The sequence below is a fragment of the Heloderma suspectum genome, chromosome 1 (assembly GCF_057233095.1).
Source record: "Heloderma suspectum isolate Gila_16-S chromosome 1, 16-S_ref, whole genome shotgun sequence".
NCBI lineage: Eukaryota > Metazoa > Chordata > Lepidosauria > Squamata > Helodermatidae > Heloderma > Heloderma suspectum.
Window position 1 is genome coordinate 50160918 of NC_139458.1, and position 19610 is coordinate 50180527.

General features: G+C 43.0%; 1 protein-coding gene across 1 annotated transcript in view; it reads left to right on the forward strand.

Annotated features, from left to right (window-relative positions):
• LTBP2 (latent transforming growth factor beta binding protein 2) overlaps positions 1-19610 on the forward strand; it is a 201775-nt gene that overhangs the window by 21584 nt on the left and 160581 nt on the right. Inside the window, exon 4 of the mRNA XM_084842380.1 lies at positions 13579-13822. Coding sequence (XP_084698506.1) covers positions 13579-13822 — 244 coding nt within the window. The remainder of the gene's footprint in view (positions 1-13578; positions 13823-19610) is intronic.

Here is a 19610-nt window from a genome sequence, read left to right on the forward strand (position 1 = left end):
CATGCCAGCAAGGTGATGCTCAAAATCCTACAAGCTAGGCTTCACTTCAGCAGTATGCGAACCGAGAACTACCGGAAGTACAAGCTGGGTTCCGAAGAGGCAGAGGAACTAGAGATCAAATCGCCAACATTTGCTGCATCATGGAGAAAGCAAGAGAATTCCAGAAAAACGTCTATTTCTGCTTCATTGACTACACTAAAGCCTTTGATTGTGTGGATCACAACAAACTGTGGCAAATTCTTAAAGTGATGGGAGTACCAGACCACCTTACCTGTCTTCTGAGAAACCTGTACGAGGGTCAAGAAGCAACAGTCAGAACCAGACATGGAACAACCGAGTGGTTCAAAATTGGGAAAGGAGTACGACAAGGCTGCATATTGTCACCCTGCTTATTTAACTTATATGCAGAGTACATCATGAGAAATGCTAGGTTGGATGAATCACAGGTCGGAATTAAGATTGCTGGGAGAATTATCAACAACCTCCGATATGCAGACGATACAACCCTAATGGCAGAAAGCGAAGCGGATCTCAAGAGCCTCTTGTTGAGGGTGAAAGAGGAGAGTGCAAAAGCTGGTTTGAAACTCAACATTAAAAAAACTAAGATCGTGGCATCTGGCCCCATCACTACCTGGCATATAGAAGGGGAAGAAATGGAAGCAGTGACAGATTTTATTTTCTTGGGCTCCAAGATCACCGCAGACGGTGACTGTAGCCATGAAATTAAAAGACGCTTGCTCCTTGGGAGGAAATATGGCCAACCTAGACAGCATAGTAAGAAGCAGAGACATCACCTTGCCGACAAAGGTCCGTCTAATCAAAGCTATGGTTTTCCCAGTAGTAATGTATGGCTGTGAGAGCTGGACTATAAGGAAGGCTGAGCGCCGAAGAATTGATGCTTTCGAACTGTGGTGCTGGAGAAGACTCTTACGAGTTCCCTGGACTGCAAGGAGGTCAAATCAGTCAATCCTAAAAGAAATCAACCCTGAGTGCTCATTGGAAGGACAGATACTGAAGCTGAAGCTCAAATATTTTGGCCACCTAATGCGAAGAGAAAACTCTCTGGAAAAGACCCTGATGCTGGGAAAGACTGAAGGCAAAAGGAGAAGGGGACGGCAGAGGATGAGATGGCTAGATAGCATCACCGATGCAATGAATATGAACTTGAGCACGCTCCGGGACAGAGCGCAGGACAGGAAGGCTTGGCGTGCTATGGTCCAGGGGGTCACGAAGAGTCGGACACGACTGAACGACTGAACAACAACAACAACAACAACAACAAGAGAACAAGTCACACCAAAAAACTGCACACACCTCAGTACAAAGATCGTGGTGAGAGGGAAGAGCTTTTGCTACATCTTCGCTTACTGGTGGGGACAGAAGCTTGTGACATGTAGCAGCAATTTCCCCCGACAGTGTGGGCAGTACACAGAAATTGCAGCTGTAATTTACAGCAGAAGTCCAATGATTGGTGGAAAAGGAACCCTCTGTCTGGAGGAGCCCTGAGTCTCCAACACAGTGCTGCTATAATCCGCTCACTTCTCCCCACCTCCTAGGAGCCCCTATCTACATCTCAAAATAAGAATCCTCTGGAAGAATGTTTCTGAACTACAGGATTCTGTGATTGCAGCAGAACTGAGCCTTAGCAGTACTGTAACAGGGAGATGGGAACAAAAACTCATCTGGAGCTTTTTTTTCTTCTGTGGAATGCTGGAAGTAGGCTCTGGAGAGCTGCAAGAAGGGGCCAATGCTGCTAAGGCAACCAGGGTGTGAGATCCAGCCATGAGGCTAAGCCTGCCAATACTCCTTTCCCTTTTGTCTGTGTGATATAATAATAGATTTATGATGTGCTTTGTTGTCAAGACAGTGAGAAATACCTATGGGGATTCAGAGTTATTTGCAGGAGATGTGTTGAACTAAAACATGCTTTCCAAAAAAGGAAGATTAAAAGAATCAGCCTAATTTTAGTCATATAGGTCAGCATCGGGTAGCCACCAAAGAACAGAAGGCATAGCCGGTTTTGAAGGCCGTTGGTTTGTCTCCTTGTCCACCCAAACCTTTATCAGTTCCCCCATTCATAAATCCTGCTTTGTTGTTTCATTTAATATCCTTTCTTCAGGAAAATAATCCATTGTTTGGAAGAGTGCACAGCTCAGCATTGTAGTACATGAGCAGGGCTGGCATCAGAGACTGGCATAGTTGGGTACTTGCTGAGGTCTGTCCCCTAGTAGGGGACCAGCTGCTAATCCCTGGAGTCTTCTGGCTCTGTTGTGCCTCCACTTTGCTGTTGCTGCCAGTTCACGTGCTGTCTCTGAGCAAGTGAGTAATGAGAGGAGCAGGGCAAAGGAGCAGTAATTTCTGAACACCTTGTGCTCTCTCTGGGAGGTGGCACAGATTGAGCCCAGAGGGTGAGGCAAATGAATGGGTAGTGGCAACAGCGGTGAGGAGGAGGATGTGGGCATACTTGGGAAAGGGGGTCCACTGAAGGTTCCGCAAAGCTAGAACCAGGTCTGAGCATGTGTTTTGCATACATGAGGTCCCACATTAAACCTGTATCTCTACCTGAAGGGTCTCTGGTAGCAGGGCCAGGAAAGGTTTCTGGATTGAAATTTTGGAGGGCCACAGCCAGTCCGAGTAGACAGTACTAGATTAGATGAACCAAAGGTCTCACTCACTGTAAGACAGTGTAGCGTCTTATATGGTGGGAAATTCATGGACGATTTCCAGTATGCTTTCCTTAGCTGTGATACTTTCAATTAAGCAAAACAGTGGGAGAATTATAAATATGACAAACTGGCTGACATCAAGGCTATAATGTTACATGAGCACATACTGTCTGTTAGAATGTTGGGGGCATGAACCTTCTCCAAATGGTCATGGCACCCATGTGTGGAAGAATCTCTATAAGACTGAGTGCTTGTATGACCACACTAAGGGGGAGAGTGAGAACAGCACTGTGGGATCCTTGTGCAAACAAGTACTGCACCAACATAAGGAAATATTGTACCCTGGGGCGTTTGGACCCTAAGAATTAGATTGTTTTCCAGGACTACAGACTATTAAGTACATCAGCAGTCTGATATAGAGTTTTTGGCACAATCACTGGCCCAGGGATATTATTTAATAAAGTTGTTACTGATGGTGTTGGTGAATCATTGTCATCGTCATCATCATTAGCACTTTTCTGTACACTCAAAGTGATATATTAAAGTAAAAAAAAGAAAAGAAATTCTATTCAAAATTGTGCAATTAAAGTAGTTTGAAATAAAATACCTCACAGAATGGTAATAGCAACATATTATGTGGTTAGGGACATAGAGCCTTTCTACACAAGGCTTTTATTGTATGCTCATGCTTGCTTACTCACAGTAGTTTGTGGGTCCTTTATATGATGTCGTCATCCTCCGGGGCCTTTCCCGTGCTTTGCAACCATTATCATGCTTTTTTCCTAAAAAGGAAAGTCTGGTATTATTTAGAAATGGCGGAATGAGAGTCTCGTATGATTGCGCAATTCCACTATACCACAGTGTCATCTAGTGGTTTTACAATGAAACATATAGAAAGGCAAAGAAAGAAAACCCCTGGAAAAAAGCATGTGTAAAGGAGCTGATCTTAATCCCATGAAGATTATGGAAGCAAACGCCTTGGTAAATGCCCATATATCCTGAAAACATTAAAGCAAGGGTGGGCTGATCAGCTGGGCTGTGGGGAAAAGTGGGTGTCAGGGTGGAAACCGAGCCCAGAGAGCCTCAGAGCAGTTTGGATTCTGAGGAGGAACAGCTATCTGTGGGAGAGGGGCCAGCTCATCCCTCACAGGCTCAGCACCTGGCAGAGATTCCTCCTGCCAGCATTCCAGAGATAGAGAGCGACCCGGGTAGTGAGGGAATGCGGGAGGGGGGCTTCTTAGACGCTCGACGCAGATGCAAAGAGCGATGAGCAATGGAGGGCGCGGAAAGGAGGCATGGTGCGCAAGCAACGGCCGCCTCCCATGGACCCAAGGGAAAGAGGGAGGATCTCTCCCTAGCCCATAAGTTCTGGGTCTTCAAGTGACTCTTTCAAATGGGGATCAACTGACTACTTGAAACTTAGGCTACCCTGTTGTTCCTTGCTTTTAGTCGCTGGTGATTAGCATCCGAAAGCGTCATTAAGTTGTAAAAGGATTAAAGCTTTGAAAAGAAATCCTTTCGTCTGTGTCTTGAGTTGTCTATTGGAATCTACTGGGAGAAGCTGCCAGAGCGCTCCTGACAGTGGGTGAGGCTCCCCACGGCTTGACAGGCCACACCAAGAGTGACAGAGGTCCACATGCAGCCTGCAAGCTGCAGTTTGTCCATTCCTGTATTGTAGTACTTATAAGATACTGCTGGTGGAAGAAGATAAGTGGGTGAAATGACTCAAGCATCTGAACTTGAGAGCTTTGTCGGAATAAAACGGAGCTCCTGGATCTACCAGTCCAATGATCCATACTAGGGACTGAGTAGTGTGCCTGCTTTAACTAATGAGAGCGTCTCACCACTCACGTCCTTTCCCTTTCCTCTTGGGATAATGTCATTCATCCCCTGCTTGTCTTTTTATAATCTTCTCTTTTGGGTTGTGTCACTTCCCAGCTCTTAGTTCTCAGAGTGTGGCCTGATTAAAGCCTTCCGCTCACTCAAGTGCTCCTGCTGTTAGTCTGAACATGCCAGGGCTTGTGCTGAAGTAGAAACTGTGGCTGCTTTTGCTTTGTTGTAATCCAATTGCATGATGTGGGAGTGCAAGAATCAGCAACATACTCTGGAAGAGTGCATGCCCTGCCTGGCAGCATTGCTCCGAATGTTACTCTTGCGGGGGGGGGGGGGAATTGAAGATAAATTAAAGGTAGCATGAAGTGGCGGGGAGAAAGACCGCAGGGAGAGAAGGAAACTCTGCTATTTTTTTCTTTTTTCTTTAGCTGTTCAGACTTGAGGTTTAGAACTATTGGTGTTCCCCATCAGAGCAGTGACTAGTTGTGGGGGTTATGAATACACAAGTACAAAGAGACTGATGGCCACTCTGTCTCCTTTGGCAAATGTCTGCATGATACATTTGGACTTTTATTGTATACCCTTCACATCTTAAATTATCATGTCTTCCTATAGTAGCCTCTATTCAACCTGTTTTGGTTCTAACAATACAAGTCTATCTTCTCAACCAACAAAATATTTTCTTAATTGGGAGATCTCCATTAGCAGGATTCATATTGGGCCTATTCTCGTGTCCCACTAAGCCACCGTGGGTTAATTCACACGTGGAGCTTTGCGGCATGTGCCAGCCACCATTTTGAATATGCACACTACGACAGGCCACAACCCACCATAGCTTGTTAAGCCATGGTGGGCTCTGGTGATTACAGAAATGGGTTGTTGTGTCAACTGCTTGAGAAAAGCACCATTTAAGGGAATACAAATTCAGTCAAGAACCTCCTTGACCAGCAGTTGGGACTTAATTTGAGTCAGGTTTCACCTGTGTTTTCTGGCCTAGAGCTTAGCACAAAATTCAGTGTCCCCTGCTATAGGAGACAATTTTGCAGCTACCTTTTCTGCTACTCCTATTACACATGATTCACCCTCTTGGTAGGAAGTCATGTCATCATCAGCCATCCTGCCTGGTTTTGGCATAGGCTGATCATTGGCAGTGTACACTGATGGGCAATTGGGTAGCTTTTTGTCCAGAACCACATAAGAATGTACCTTGTGTGTCAGGCCTACCTACATTACAGAAGAAAGCTGTGTCATGGCCCAAGCCACGAGCTCAGTGTCAGAGGAGAATGAGCGAGGTGCATCTAGGGCTCCTATACTACCAGCTGAGGAACTGGGCTGGGTTCCTGATGCTGAATGTAAGGCTAATAGTCATGAGCGTCTGGGACCCTAGCAAATACCTTCTCCTGAGCCTGATTCACCTGAGGAGTCAAATACCTTTGATTCTGCCACACCCTCCTTCAGGCCAAGGAGTTGGCTCTTTAAAGGATTCACACTCCTCAGGCAGGGAGATGGAGCTTAGGCCGCTCATGTAAGAGTTTTCCACGGAGACTTCTTGCCTCCTGCATTCCTACTACAGGTGGATTAGCACACTGTGAAGTTGATAGGGGCAGTCTGAGTGTGACATGCTTGCAAGGCAGATGATCCCTCCAGAGGAAAAAGTTGGATAGCCTCTACCCCCAAGCTGTACCAATTTCAGCTAAATCCAGCTAGAAACGATAGTGCTGTCTCCCTCTCCCCGCCTTCTTTCTCCCCCGCCCCTCTCAGTCTCTCTCTCTGCCATCATCTCTTTCAACTGCCAGCTGATGTTTCCCTCTCACACACATATCTTCCTCCTCCCCTCAGCTGGAGGGATGTGGCCTGGAGGGAATGGGTATGTCATTCAAAAACACAGAGAGGTTCCCAACTGTCAGGAGACTCCTAACTCCAGTTGATCAAACATCAACTCACCATCCTGAAATATGAGCTGGCAGTCTTCCTAATGAAGGAATGATTGGTCAGAACCCTTAGCGATATATAACATTTTTGATAGTTTTATCTTGAACATGCCTAAGAACAGGGCTTTGAAGCTTGCTGTGAATCTAGTCCGCCCACCCAAACACCTAACATAGTACCTTTGGAGAATTAGTAGGCTAGGCTTCCAAATAATTGGACATGGCTCCCAGGCAAGCTTGACCCTTGGCACTTCATGTGTTACAAATGAAGTATTGACTTTGGCAGGCAGGTAAACAAGCAGTAGGAAATTCGGATATGTTCAATGGCAATCAAGCTTCCTTTACTTTGTTTATTGTAGGCCAGGTTCTACAGTTGTTAATGTGATTATTCCAGAGAAGCTGTCTAAAGCTGTGTTCTGGAATAAGGGGCCAAGGACTGACTCACTCACTGTCCCAGAAGCCGAACAGTAGAGAGCATGCTGAGCGGCCAGACAGTGTCTATAAACAACACGCAAGGCCAGGAATGGCAGCATCTTTCTCTCATTAGAGTCATTTCTGGGAACAGCACAAATGCGATTTCAGACCTGGGCTCTTGGCCATTAGGTCTGCCTGGTGACTTTTCGAGTGGTAGGCCCCCATTACTTAAAAGGGTGTTGTCAAAGTCCTAACAAATCCTTCCTTGACAGGGGATGGTAAATTTCAGCTGGGCCTTAAGGTCAAGATACTCTTTGCCTTTCTTTTCTTAAGCAAGAGGCTAATAGTTTATATGTGTAAACACTCTTTGGTTCCCCTGGATGCATTCCTCCCCACCTTTGTTCCTGAGCCATTTGGGTTGCAGGCAACACAAAGGCTAAAATCTCTACAGCTACACAGGGGAGAAGGATGTTTAAATTTTACTCATTTCAATATGAATTGGATGCCCAGATACTTGAAATAGCTTTGTGAACCTCAGCCACAGAAGGGTCATTCTAGTTTAGCTTAACTTTTTGACCTTTTATGCTTGGACTGGGGCAACTTTGTTTTTTGTTTTTTTAATGGAGTTGTAGCCAGCGAGAATAATCTAAAATGGAGGAGAATTTTGTATTCAAACCCTAAAACAATAGCTCAAGTTTTGTGGGATTTAGCATTAAGGCAGGGAAGAGGATGTAATCTGAAAAATGAGCATGTGCCTTCAAAACCACATTTCAAGTTCTAATTTAATTTCTATGTTCTTCTCTGCATTTTCTCTCTCTCACACACATTGCCAGTTGTTTTCAGTAATGGTTACACCTCACATTTATGATTTCATTTCTTTTTCTGTGTATGTATATGCATTGTGCATACCAAATCATAGATATAATTCCTTGGTCTTTTTATGAATTATTTGTGGTATGGGAGCTGAAATCCAATGGCCAATAACTATTAGCTTATTTCTTGTGGGTCAACATGCATAAAGTGATACACTCTGAGATACTTATATATCTAGGACATATAGACCACTTCTGCAAAGCTAAGAGGTTAAGAGGTTAATCACTGGAAAAATTCCCAGTCATTTGGAATTCTTTCCTAAGCTGTTTTTAGAAATGTTCCACACATACACTGATAGATGGATCCATACTGGATCCTGAAAGTCATAATGCTTATTCTCAATTGATGAACTGTACTTGTAAAAATGAGTAGATTTGTCTGCAAAGCATTCATCTCTAACATAGTTTCCTTCTCTTTCTGGCTATCCTACTTCTTCCTAGTTCCTCTTATCAAAGTAATACATAATTGAGAAATTGTCCTGCTCACCTGTGTGCAACAACCTCAATTGCTGTATCTTTCTACTACCACCTGTTGTAAGTCCTCATTCCTAGCTGTTGCATAGCCTATCCTCTGCTGAAGACAGCTTATCATTCAGAACTGATGTAGATGTTAGACTGTAGAATTTATACAGATAGGTGCTGGAGAGAAAACACTTGAAATTAATTAACTAGATGTGCCAGTGATCTTTGTCAAACACTCATAAGAACATAAGAAGAGCCATTCTGGATCAGACCAAGGGTCCATCTAGCCCAGCATTCTTTTCACACAGTGGCCAACCAGCTGTCGACCAGGAACCCACAAGCAGGACATGAGCGCAACAACACCCTCCCACCCATGTTCCCCAGCAACTGGTGTACAGAGGCTCACTGCCTCTGGTATTAGAGGTAGCACATAGCCATCAAGACTAGTAGCCATGGATTGCTAGTAGCCAACTAGCACTCAAGTGATAATTGAAGCTATTGGCTTTGGCTTTAAAAGGCATAGATGCTATGTGTGTTTTGCTTTCTACTAAGCAAGAATCTCAGTATTTGTATGACACTATCATACACTGAAACACACCAAAAGTGTACTTCAGGTAGATATTTCTGTTTGTTTCACTAGTTAAGAGATATGAATATAATCAACTAATTTTTTTAATAATAAACACAAATATTCAAACAGTGTATCAAAGGCATATGTGTCAAAATGTACAATTAAAACTTAAATATGTAAAAATCTAAATGCTATAATGTTAAAATGTTGTAACAATGTAAAAAAGGCACATATAACAATATATATAAATTAAAACCAGAATACATAAAACCTTAAAAACTAAAAACAGGCCAAACACGTTTCAACATCCATCTTCTTCATTGCCCTACAAGAAACACTTTAGCCGAAACTTGGAGGGTCAAATGAATCCATCCATGTATCTTCAACAAACATTCTTTCTAGGTAAGCAGTTGCTTGATAATATGATCATCAGAATAAGTCAGCAAAAGCTAAACAATATAGATGGAAAGTGAGAATATATCTTTCTTCTCCACTATCTTAAAGCAGTTTCAAAGCCACATGTAATCCAAAAATGTACTTTAGGTGGATATTTCTGTTTATTTCACTAAGTGTACAGCATATGTACAAGCAACAGGGAACTAGGACTAGTTCCTTTTCGCATCATTGTACACATGTAGTTACATAAACATGTATCTACCTCCTATGTTACAGGAGGGTCCATAAAGTGTGAAGTGGCCCTAAAACAGTTGTGTAAAGACAGTGGTTGGTAAATGTTTCATAACACTAGCAAGGCTCTGTTTGACTTTTGGAGTGAACCCCAAGTAAGAGCTCATATTGCTTACTGGATTGTTTAAAACATTTCTTCAGCCATAGCATCTGAATCTTCTGAGCCTTTCAACGGGAAAAATTCAAGAGCGGTAGCTGCATAAGTCTGTTTCAGGAAACACATGCACACAAAGCGTTTCGTAGCACCTTAAACACAATCAGATTAATTGTAGCCAAAATTACGCCTGCAGCCCTCTCGTTCTAGAGCCTTTCCACGTTTACCGCGAGCTCCCAGACTGTAGCAACGATGTGATTGCTGAGAGGGGAAGCTTTTTATTTTCAAGGTTCCATAGAACTCAATGAAACATCGCCATCTAGTGGCAGTTTTAATTGCATAACAATCGACTTTAAATAAATAATTAATTAGTTCCCGATCTTTTTGGAGCAAAATAACCAGGAAATACCTCTGGATGTGCCCAGGAGGTTAACGACATCATGAAAAGGACCCGCAAACTTCGGTGACTGAGCAATCTCAATAGCAGGATAAAAGCTCCGTGTGAAGGAGCCCTTAGTCTTTAAAGGTGCCACAAGACCTTAAACTTTAAGGCTTAAAGCTGCTTCCTTATTTAGGATGCTGTGAAAATTCTTGTTGTTAAGCTGCAGCACAGCAGTGTCTTTCAAGGAGGTACAGTAAGTTAGCAAGAAGCTGCTTCCGCTAAGCAATACCCTGGGGGAAATGCCTCTGCATCTCTACTGGTAGGTGTCATGAGGCAGTGATAGAATTGGTTCCATGAAGCATGACCAGGCTTACTGGTGAAGCATGCCCAATGGGACTGCTGACTGTCATTGACTCATGTCTGTACTGGGAGTGCCTTAGCAAGCCAGTACCCCTTTACTTACATGGCGTGTTCCTCTCTGCCTCTGATTGTTTAGCTGCAGTGGGGCCCTTTCTCTAGGTTGTTAGTCAGCAGCAGTAGCCTCTTTCTTCGTGCCATACTCCGTCACAAGCCACTGCTGCAAACTAGCAAGCTACAAGTCCACAATAGTCCACCACTATTGATCAAGGCTACTTGGAAGCTGCTCATGAGTAGAAAACAATTAGTTTGGTCCCCTCTAAATAAGCTGACATCTGTGTTGTTACCTGACTGGATTATAAAACAAAATTGGCTCCTGATGGTTTAGGAAGCATGATGGCCCCAGTGTGTTAAAATTAGTGGTGCTTTCCCCCTCAGAATTTACAGCTGAAGCTGATGTGCTCTAATTAGGAACATACATACACTGTGGCGTGATTTGGGTGCAAAGTTAATGAACTGTAGCTTCCAATAATTGCTGAAGAATTTGAGTGTGTTGACTTCCAAATTAGCTGGTGGACAGAACACAAGAATCTCAAGCTCAAAATCTGCTCCACCCCCACAAGTCTATGGGAAGTAACAAAATATTTAATTGTATATTCAGCATGGGTGATAGAATTTGTCTTTTAAAAGACAGCAAAGTTATGTTGTCTTCTGTCTCAAAATTGCATCTCTTCCTCCATATTTTATCTCATGTATGTCTTGTGCAACGAGCCTCATATTCAGCTTGGGGTACTGCTTTGACTGGTAGCATAGCCATGTTTTGGCAGGGATGCACTAAGGTTTAGTGGGCAACTTCAGAGCATCTGGGGTCCATTTTTTACCCCTTGGACCCTCCTGTAGGCCACACTTCTACCACCACTACATCACTGAATGTGGCAGTGGTGGCAACCCTCCTCCCTAGAGATTTGCTGCCATATTTCGGCGGCAAATGACTATGGGGTACAAAAAGGGTCAAATTTAGCTTGTTTTAGAACAAATTCTGCCATGCCATAAAATTCAGTAGCATGGCAGGGGCCACACCAGAGGGAGGGAGAACATGTGTTGAGTACTTCTAGTAAAATTTGGAAGAAGCAGTGCTGAAGTCCAATACTGATAGAATCTCTGCCTCTATTTGAAGTCTTCTTCAAACCTACTAACTTATCCATATGATAAGATATTAATGTAATATGGAGCGCCACACTCCTACACTCTGGTCCAGACTAAATGCACTTCCTGTAAAATACATAATCATAGATCTCACTGTGGCAAATAAGTCAAAGTTCAACAGAGATAAAGTAAAGTCTTGCATTTAGGTACAAAAATCAAAGACACGTGTATAGGATGGGGTTACCTGGCTTGGCAGCAGTGCATGTGATAAGGACCTAGGAGTCTTAGTGGATCACAAGCTGAATATGAGCCAGCAGTGCAATGCAGTAGCTAATAAAACTAATGCAATCTTGGGCTTGATTAAGAGAAACATAGAGTCCAGAAAATTGATTTTTCATCATTCTGGCTTTTTACAGCGTTCTGGCTTTTTACAATTACAGGAGGCTTTCCTTTTCAGTCTGTTGCCCTCCGTGAATTGAGGGTGACAAATGCAATGAGGGAGAGGGGCAGGGCTGGAGCACTTCTTCTCCTCACACGTTGATTTTAACCCCTTTTGTGAATGCCTGAATAGGACAATAGTTCCACTCTATTCTGTATTAGTCAGGTCACATGTCCAGTTCTGGTCACCCCATTTTAAGAAGGCCATCAACAAGTTGGAATGCATCCAGAGAAGAGCAACCAGGATGGTGAGGGGTCTGGAAACCAGGTCCTGTGAGGAATGGTTGAAAGAGCAGGATGTGTTTAGCCTGCAGAAGAGAAGATTAAGGAGAGACATGATCATAGTCTTTAAATATCTGAAAGGCTGTCATGCAGAAGAGGGAGCACATTCGTGCTCTGTTGCACCAGAGGACAGGACTAGAACCAATGGGTGGAAATTGCAGGGAAGTAGATTATGGCTAAACATTAGGAGAAACTTCCTGACAATGACCATCTTTCAGGGATATTGTTGCTGCACCCTGCAGCATAGAGCCTGCATTGAGCATGGAGTGAACTAGATGATCTCTGAGGTAACTTCTATGAAATAATTGAACTCTTCTTAAACTGGGGATTAGCCTAAAGGAATTGACTTCAGTTTGTCAATCTAAAATGCCTGAAGATATAATAATATTTGAGCAGGGGGGCCACTCTGGAAGTGCACTCATCACACTTTATTCCAGTGAACCATATTCTCTTCAGGGTTGAGTTCAGGAAAAAAATGAGTTCTGCGAGCTTGCAGCACCAGTCAGTTGTGCACAGTGCTAAATGGTTGATGACTCTGGTGACATAAGAATATAAGAAGAGCTGTGCCTACCTAGTCCAGCATACTGTTCCCACAGTGGCCAACCAGATCCCTATGGGAAGTCATAAACCCATCTGTTCCTTGCATCTCTGGTGCAGTTTTGCAACTGTAATACCTGAGAGAGCACCTTCTTTTTTTACTAACCTGCCTGCTCACTGAGGTAATCAGAGGGTATGTCCCTGGTGGTTCCACATGGACCCATGGCCTAGCTGAAGTCAACCAGGAAAAGAGCCTTCAGCATGGTGGCCCCTTCCTGTTGAACTCCCTGCCTTTTGGAGGTCAAGCAGGTGCCAATGTTGTGTTGCTTTTCGCACCTCCTAAAGACATTGTTATTTCGAGAGACCTTCCTTGAATGACCAGCCACGGTTTATTAAATTCAGAATTTGTTTCTTTTAAAATGTTTTAATTGTTTTAACACAGTATTTTATACTTTTGTCTTTGTTATTCACTGCTCTGAAATCTTTTGATGTGGAGCAGTATATAAATATTGTAAATAAATAAACTTTTGTAAAGTTGTGTGGTTTTTGTTTTGTTTTTAAGATGGCAACAAATATTTTAATGAATAAATGTTCATAGAGCAATTAAAAAGAAGTTGGACAGTCAACCTGAAGTATGGGAGAAAAGGGTAAGACTGATGACTGAACTAGCACTGGATTCATTGGCATGTATGTCTGTCATTTATATTGGAAAGGCAAGAGCCACCTGAGCTTACTCTGAAAGAAATAGTTGTGACACCTGTTTTAATCTTATGCCTGTACACAGCACTCTGTCTTACTTCACCCGATGTTGATGTATAAATAGGTGCTTCCGGGAAAGGCATAGTGTATCACAATGTGGACTATCTGTCTTTGTTCATTCTTTTCCTTGTCTCATTCTTGTCTCCTCAGCGGTATGTGATCCTCCATGCCAGAACAAAGGGTCTTGCAGTCGTCCCCAGCTTTGTATTTGCCGTTCAGGCTTCAGAGGCTCGCAGTGTGAAGAGGTGGTTCCAGAACAAGAATATCATCCTCCTGGCCTTGCGGCTGCCTTACAACCCCCAGCAAGCTCCCTTCTAAAAAGAATGGGCAATACAGAAAGAGGAGGCCCACTAAGAGGGCGACAGCGACCAACCATTCAGAAACTACCCACTGGGTAAGTAGCTCCAGTTATAGCCAAGAGTTATTACTTCCTTTTGTAAATGTTAACGTTAAGAAGTGGAAGGACAAGAGATATGGTATGTTTGATGGATTAAGGACCTTGATTCCATTCCAGGGCAGATATGGAAGGCAAGAAAAGGATGTGAAGCTGCACGTAAACTAGGAAGAATGTTGGACCAAGAAGTTCCTACCCACCAAATGTGCCTATCCAGGTAATGGAAGCTGGACAGAAGCAACTCTGTTCACTTTCCATTGCTTGGATAGGCATTCTTGGTTCAGAATATCTTGTAGGGTTCTTCCTGAACTTCTATACATCTTTCCTTTCACTCCTTCTCTCTGTATCACTTGGAAGAGAGGCAGCAGATAGGGCAGCATAATGTGCATTGCTGTCACATGCACAAATACCTTTTGCAATGCTCTGCTAGGCCCTGAATTAAAGGCCTTGGGGCTTTTCTCCATGAAACATTTATTGTGTGTTCGTCATTCCCTACCCATGGTTGTTTATGGATTCCTTAGACAATGCCATGGCCCTCCAGTTTCACTTCTGTGCCTAAAATCACTTTGGGTGAGATTTTTTTTTTGAGCAAGGAAAATGCAATATTCACTCCCAGGCATTTGACAGCATATGATGAGGTTTTTAATGGGACCTGGGATTTTTATTATTGATTGTTTAATATTGCTTTATATTTTTCTATGTAATTGGTTTTATATTCTGTTATTACATTGTATTTTTAAGGTTTTAAGTTTTGTAAACCACCCAGAGAGCTTTGGCTATTGGGCAGTATAGAAATGAAATGAATGAAAGAATGAATGAATGAATGAATGTTGGGGGCAAGTAGGACAAGCAAACGCTATACAGATCTCTATCCCTCCTGATACCCCCAAGTATTTTTTCCCCCTTTCTCCCATGTCCTATCATGTCTGACTGGACAAGAAAGAAACCAAACAAATTCTAAATACAAAATGTGCTTTTTATTTCTTTATCCTTTTTGCAGAATTTGATTTTTGTGTGTGTCAGCAATGGAAGTAATGGAATAGTATAAACATAACTGGAGCCTGCAACAAAATATTGCAGTGTGGAGTGCTTCTCTGTTCAGGGTTCCAACCACCTTATCCAGGTTTCCATTTTTGCCCTCTTGGTCAGTCAGCATTCTGTAGCCACTGAGCACGCTCTATCCTCATTGGGCTATTTTTGGGTCTCCTCCCTCAGGATTTTTTCCCTAAAAATCTCTTTTGTACTTCTGCAAACCTTGGGTATATCGCTAGTCTGGCGATATACCTCCCTCTTGTGCATGGATGGTGCTGTTTTGGCTACATAAGCGCAACCACTCTCAGCTGAATTTCAGTATTACTATCTATGATATTTTTCTGTTACGTCAATAGCTGACAAAGAAAAATAAATCTCAGGGTGGGGGGAAGCACATTTACAATTTGAATGAATCTGATGTATTAAGTAGTTATGTTTAGATTTAGCTGATTCAAAAATATGGCTCTTAACATCTCATAATTTCTAGAATTAATCTTTCTCAGGGCTCTATAATTTCACTGCTTAGAAAGGAATTCTTCTCCCTCCATGATTAAAGGCTGCCATTCTACCCATGGTTAGGTTGCTTAAATCCCATTGAAGCCGGTGGGATTTAAAGAGCTTGTGTGCACGATTGCAGCTAAAGTCTTTAATGGCAGGTGAAATGTGAGCCATTGAGTAAAACCTGTGAAGCTACAGACAGATTGTGTGTCTCTTCTTGATCTGGAATGAGAATGCTTTCAGAGTTTAACACTGGATTCCATTTGTGTATCTTTACGTTCCCTTTTGTGGTGAATTTGTCTCCCAGATCAGGGAGGGCAGGGCAGAGCATAAAGGCACTCTGATATCTTAATATGACATGACTTCTTAGGCAGCTAGACAGAGAGAAGGCCATATACATTCAGCTACTGAATACTCTGTCCAGACAGTCAGATACAGTGATTAGCAGAGAGCCTTAATTTGGGATTTTGAGTGTCCAGCTGCTCCCCGCTGTGTAAGACCCGTTGGCTCTGTCCCAAGGAAATGCAACTCCACTAGCAACAGAATATTTCTTACCACCGCCCCAATGTTTTATTCCAATATGAAAGTTTCAAAATATCCTCTTACGCAGCCAATCTCTTGTCACTTTGATATGAGCATTTGACACTTCCTTCTATTTTAACTTTTTTCTACATGTTGTTTAGGAAAAGCCGGCGTTGCTTTCCTTGGCTAATGTATGCCTAAAAGCTACAATCAATAAATCACAGCATTGTCCTTTTCATTTAAAGGGGCTTTGTGGGTGAATTCTTGGTAGCTGATTTCACTGACTAAATTGTATATCCTTTTTTTTTGTGTGTGTAGCAGCAGTGATAAAGATTCTACGCATATTCGTAAGGTCACTCCTGGTCAAACCCTGATTAAGTGTTCTTAAGGCACTGGTACTAATTTAGGCTGATATTCTCTCTCTCTCTCTCTCTCTCTCTCTCTCAACCCCCCCCCCCCGGTGTGTGTGTGTGTGTGTGTGTGTGTGTATATATATATATATATATATATAGTGTACGTATATAGTATATTATATTATAGCTAGACTACAGCCTTTTCCCCTTGTCAGGGAGACCCTGAATATATTTTAGAAGACTTTGACACAGGTTTAAAAAGAAACTTACGGAGATTTAAGTTTTTTTAACTGTATATTTTTATCCTGTACTTCCAAGGCGTTTAAGGTGGTATAAATGGGGTGTGTGAGGCTCTCAGAGAGCTACATAGCTGAGTAGGGATTTGAACCTGGATCTTCCCAGTTCTAATTTGACACTATAACCACTACACCACCTTTCTGTGGCTTGGACTAGACTGAGTTTGCAATCCCAAAGAAACAGAAGGAGGGAAGCTTAGTTTATTGTCAGTGCCAGTTCCAAGTTTTGGAGAGCTCTTGAGCAAGATGTCCTTAGTGGGTCCCACCTCCTCTTCCTCCTCACTGCTGTTGCTACTGTCAGTTTGTTTGCCTCTTCCTCTGGGCTGAATCAGCACCACCTCCCAGAGGGAAAAAGAGAACAGGGTGTGTGTATCTGGAGGGGTGTGTGTGTTACTACTTCTTCTCCTTGCTTCTCACACTGCTTACTCCTACAGAGAAGACAAGTGAGCAGGCAGCAATAGCAAGGAGGAGCACCAGTAACAGCAGAGGCAGAAAGGCTTCAGGTATTGGCCAGTACTGGAGGCTCCAGGGTGTGGGCCTTGACAGGTGCTGGATGATGCTGGCCTTCCTTACTGTGCCTACTGCTACACACTGAGCTGGTATCCACCAGCACTGAACTCTTGGGAAAGGCAGGAACCAAAGCCAACCTATTTAACAGAATGAGGCAGCTGTTCCTACCAACAAATGTTGGATGTCAGTAACGAATGGCAAATTGGAGTTATTTATTACCATTTTAATTGTATTGTGAGGAGGGTACCATTTGGGTTTCCTAACTCAGATGGCGAAATGTAATGATTGGGTCTGGCCCTGAAGGGAGATTGGGTAACAACTGGTTTTCAGGGCCCAGCTTCATTTCAGGAAAATAGTATTCATGCCACTTGTGTGGGCTACTTTTCGTTTTTAATTGTTTATTGGTGTCAAGGGATTCATTCAGGGTTTAAAGCCGTATTTTGCTTTGCACTGAATACACAAACACAAAGGTGGTCCTTGCCACAGCCATTTACACTGTTAAAGAATGGTGGAAATGGATATAGTTTCAGTGGTTTGGGAGAATATTTTAAAGAGACATAGTAAAGCTTTAGGTTGCCTCTCAAAGTATCTAAACTGAAATGCACTGTTCTCATGGGAGACTGGACCACCAGTTTTTGTACTGAGTCTCCTAACCACTTGTTGCCTTAACCAGCCAGGCTTGTGGTGAGACCTTAAACAAAGTGCTACATTGGTGGCCTTCACTGTAGGTCTCTGCAAAAATTACTTTTTCAGACTACCTGCGATGCTTCTAGAAATGATGAGAGGCTTACCAGGCATATCCCTCCAAGATGTTCCATATGTTGCTGCTCTTCACCATTAGTTCTAGAGTGGCATTCAGCCTAGTTCTAAGATCTAAGAAACAGTGAATGCCCATTTGCTCTCTTGCTGCCCCATGCAGACTTCAGCTGTTCACTTAAGCAACTGGCGTGCTGAAGAGAGAAACTTCACTCATCACAGAGCCCATGGAATTGGCACTCAGCAGCATTTCCCAGAATCTTGAATCGGTGCTGCAAGTTTCATCTCTTCGTTATTCTTTCTGATGTGGTGAATACTTGGCTATGGTTCTGTTCATAACAGGCACCAGCTGAGGAGCAGAATTCCTGGCAGGTGCCAAGGAGAGATGGCATCCAACTTTCTGCTGGGCATTTTTTGAGAAAGCTAGGAGCCAGCCATGCTCTAAATGCCGTAGCTGATAGATTGACTTCATGTTCACACATTTTGCCTTGCTTTAAAAGCCTTTTCTAGTTAGCTTGAATAATATAATAGATACATGATTATTTGCTTCCATAAAGGTGGAAAACGTACCTTATTGGTTGCTGATTACAGTATATAATTGCCACAGGGAATTACAGCATCTGGACTGTGGCCCCTCTAGATGTGACTGCATCTGCACTAGAAAATGGCAATGGTAGAAGTAAGGAAGGGAAAATGTGAACATCTGGCTATGCATAACAAAGGTTGGTGTAATACTCAGAAGTGCAGCAAATTCCAAAGGTGATATAATTATACCTTGTGAAAACACCATTAGCCAGGGAGGCCCATTGCTCAGTGGTGGAGAATAGGAAGGTCAGACTATTTGTCTGTATAGCCCAGTATTGCTTACCCTGAATGACAACAGGTCTCAGGCAGAGGTCTTTCACATGACTTACTGTCCAAAAGCTATTTTATTATTTATTAATTTATTTATTTATTTCATTTCTATACTGCCCAATAGCTGAAACTCTCTGGGCAGTTCACAAAAATTAAAACCAAAAAGTACACAGTAAAACAATACAAAAACATAAAAGCATTAAAACCACAATATAACAATACAACCAGAATAAAACCTAGCAGCAATGCAGAGATTTAAAATCCAGATTTAAAACAGCAAAGCTAAAAGACTAGAAAGCTAAAATGCTAAAATGCCTGGGAGAATAAAAAGGTCTTCACCTGGCATCGGAAGGAATACAATGTAGGTGCCAGGCGAACCTCACTAGGAAGCTCATTCCAGAGCCGGGGTGCCACAGCAGAAAACGCCCTCCTCCTAGTAGCCACCCACCTCACTTCCTTTGGCAGGGGCTCACAGAGAAGGACCGCTGAGGATGATCTTAAGGTCCGGGCAGGCACATATGGGAGGAGGCGATCCTTCAGATAACCTGGCCCCAAGCCATTAAGGGCTTTGAATGTTAATACCAGCACTTTGAATTGGGCCTGGAAATGGACTGGCAGCCAGTGCAGGTGGAAAAGTACCAGTGTAATATGAGCTCGCAGGCCAGTCCCTGTTAACAATCTTGCTGCCCTATTTTGGACCAGCTGAAGCTTCCAAACTGTTTTCAAAGGCAGCCCCATGTATAACGCATTGCAGTAATCCAGACGAGAAGTTATCAGAGCATGGATAACTGTAGCTAGGTGATCTCTGTCCAGATAAGGGCGTAGTTGGTATACCAGCAAAAGCTGATAAAAAGTGCTCCGTGCCACTGAGTTCACCTGTGCCTCAAGTGACAGTTCTGGGTCCAAGAGCACCCCCAAACTACGAACCTGATCCTTTAGGGGGAGTGCAACCCCCTCCAGAACAGC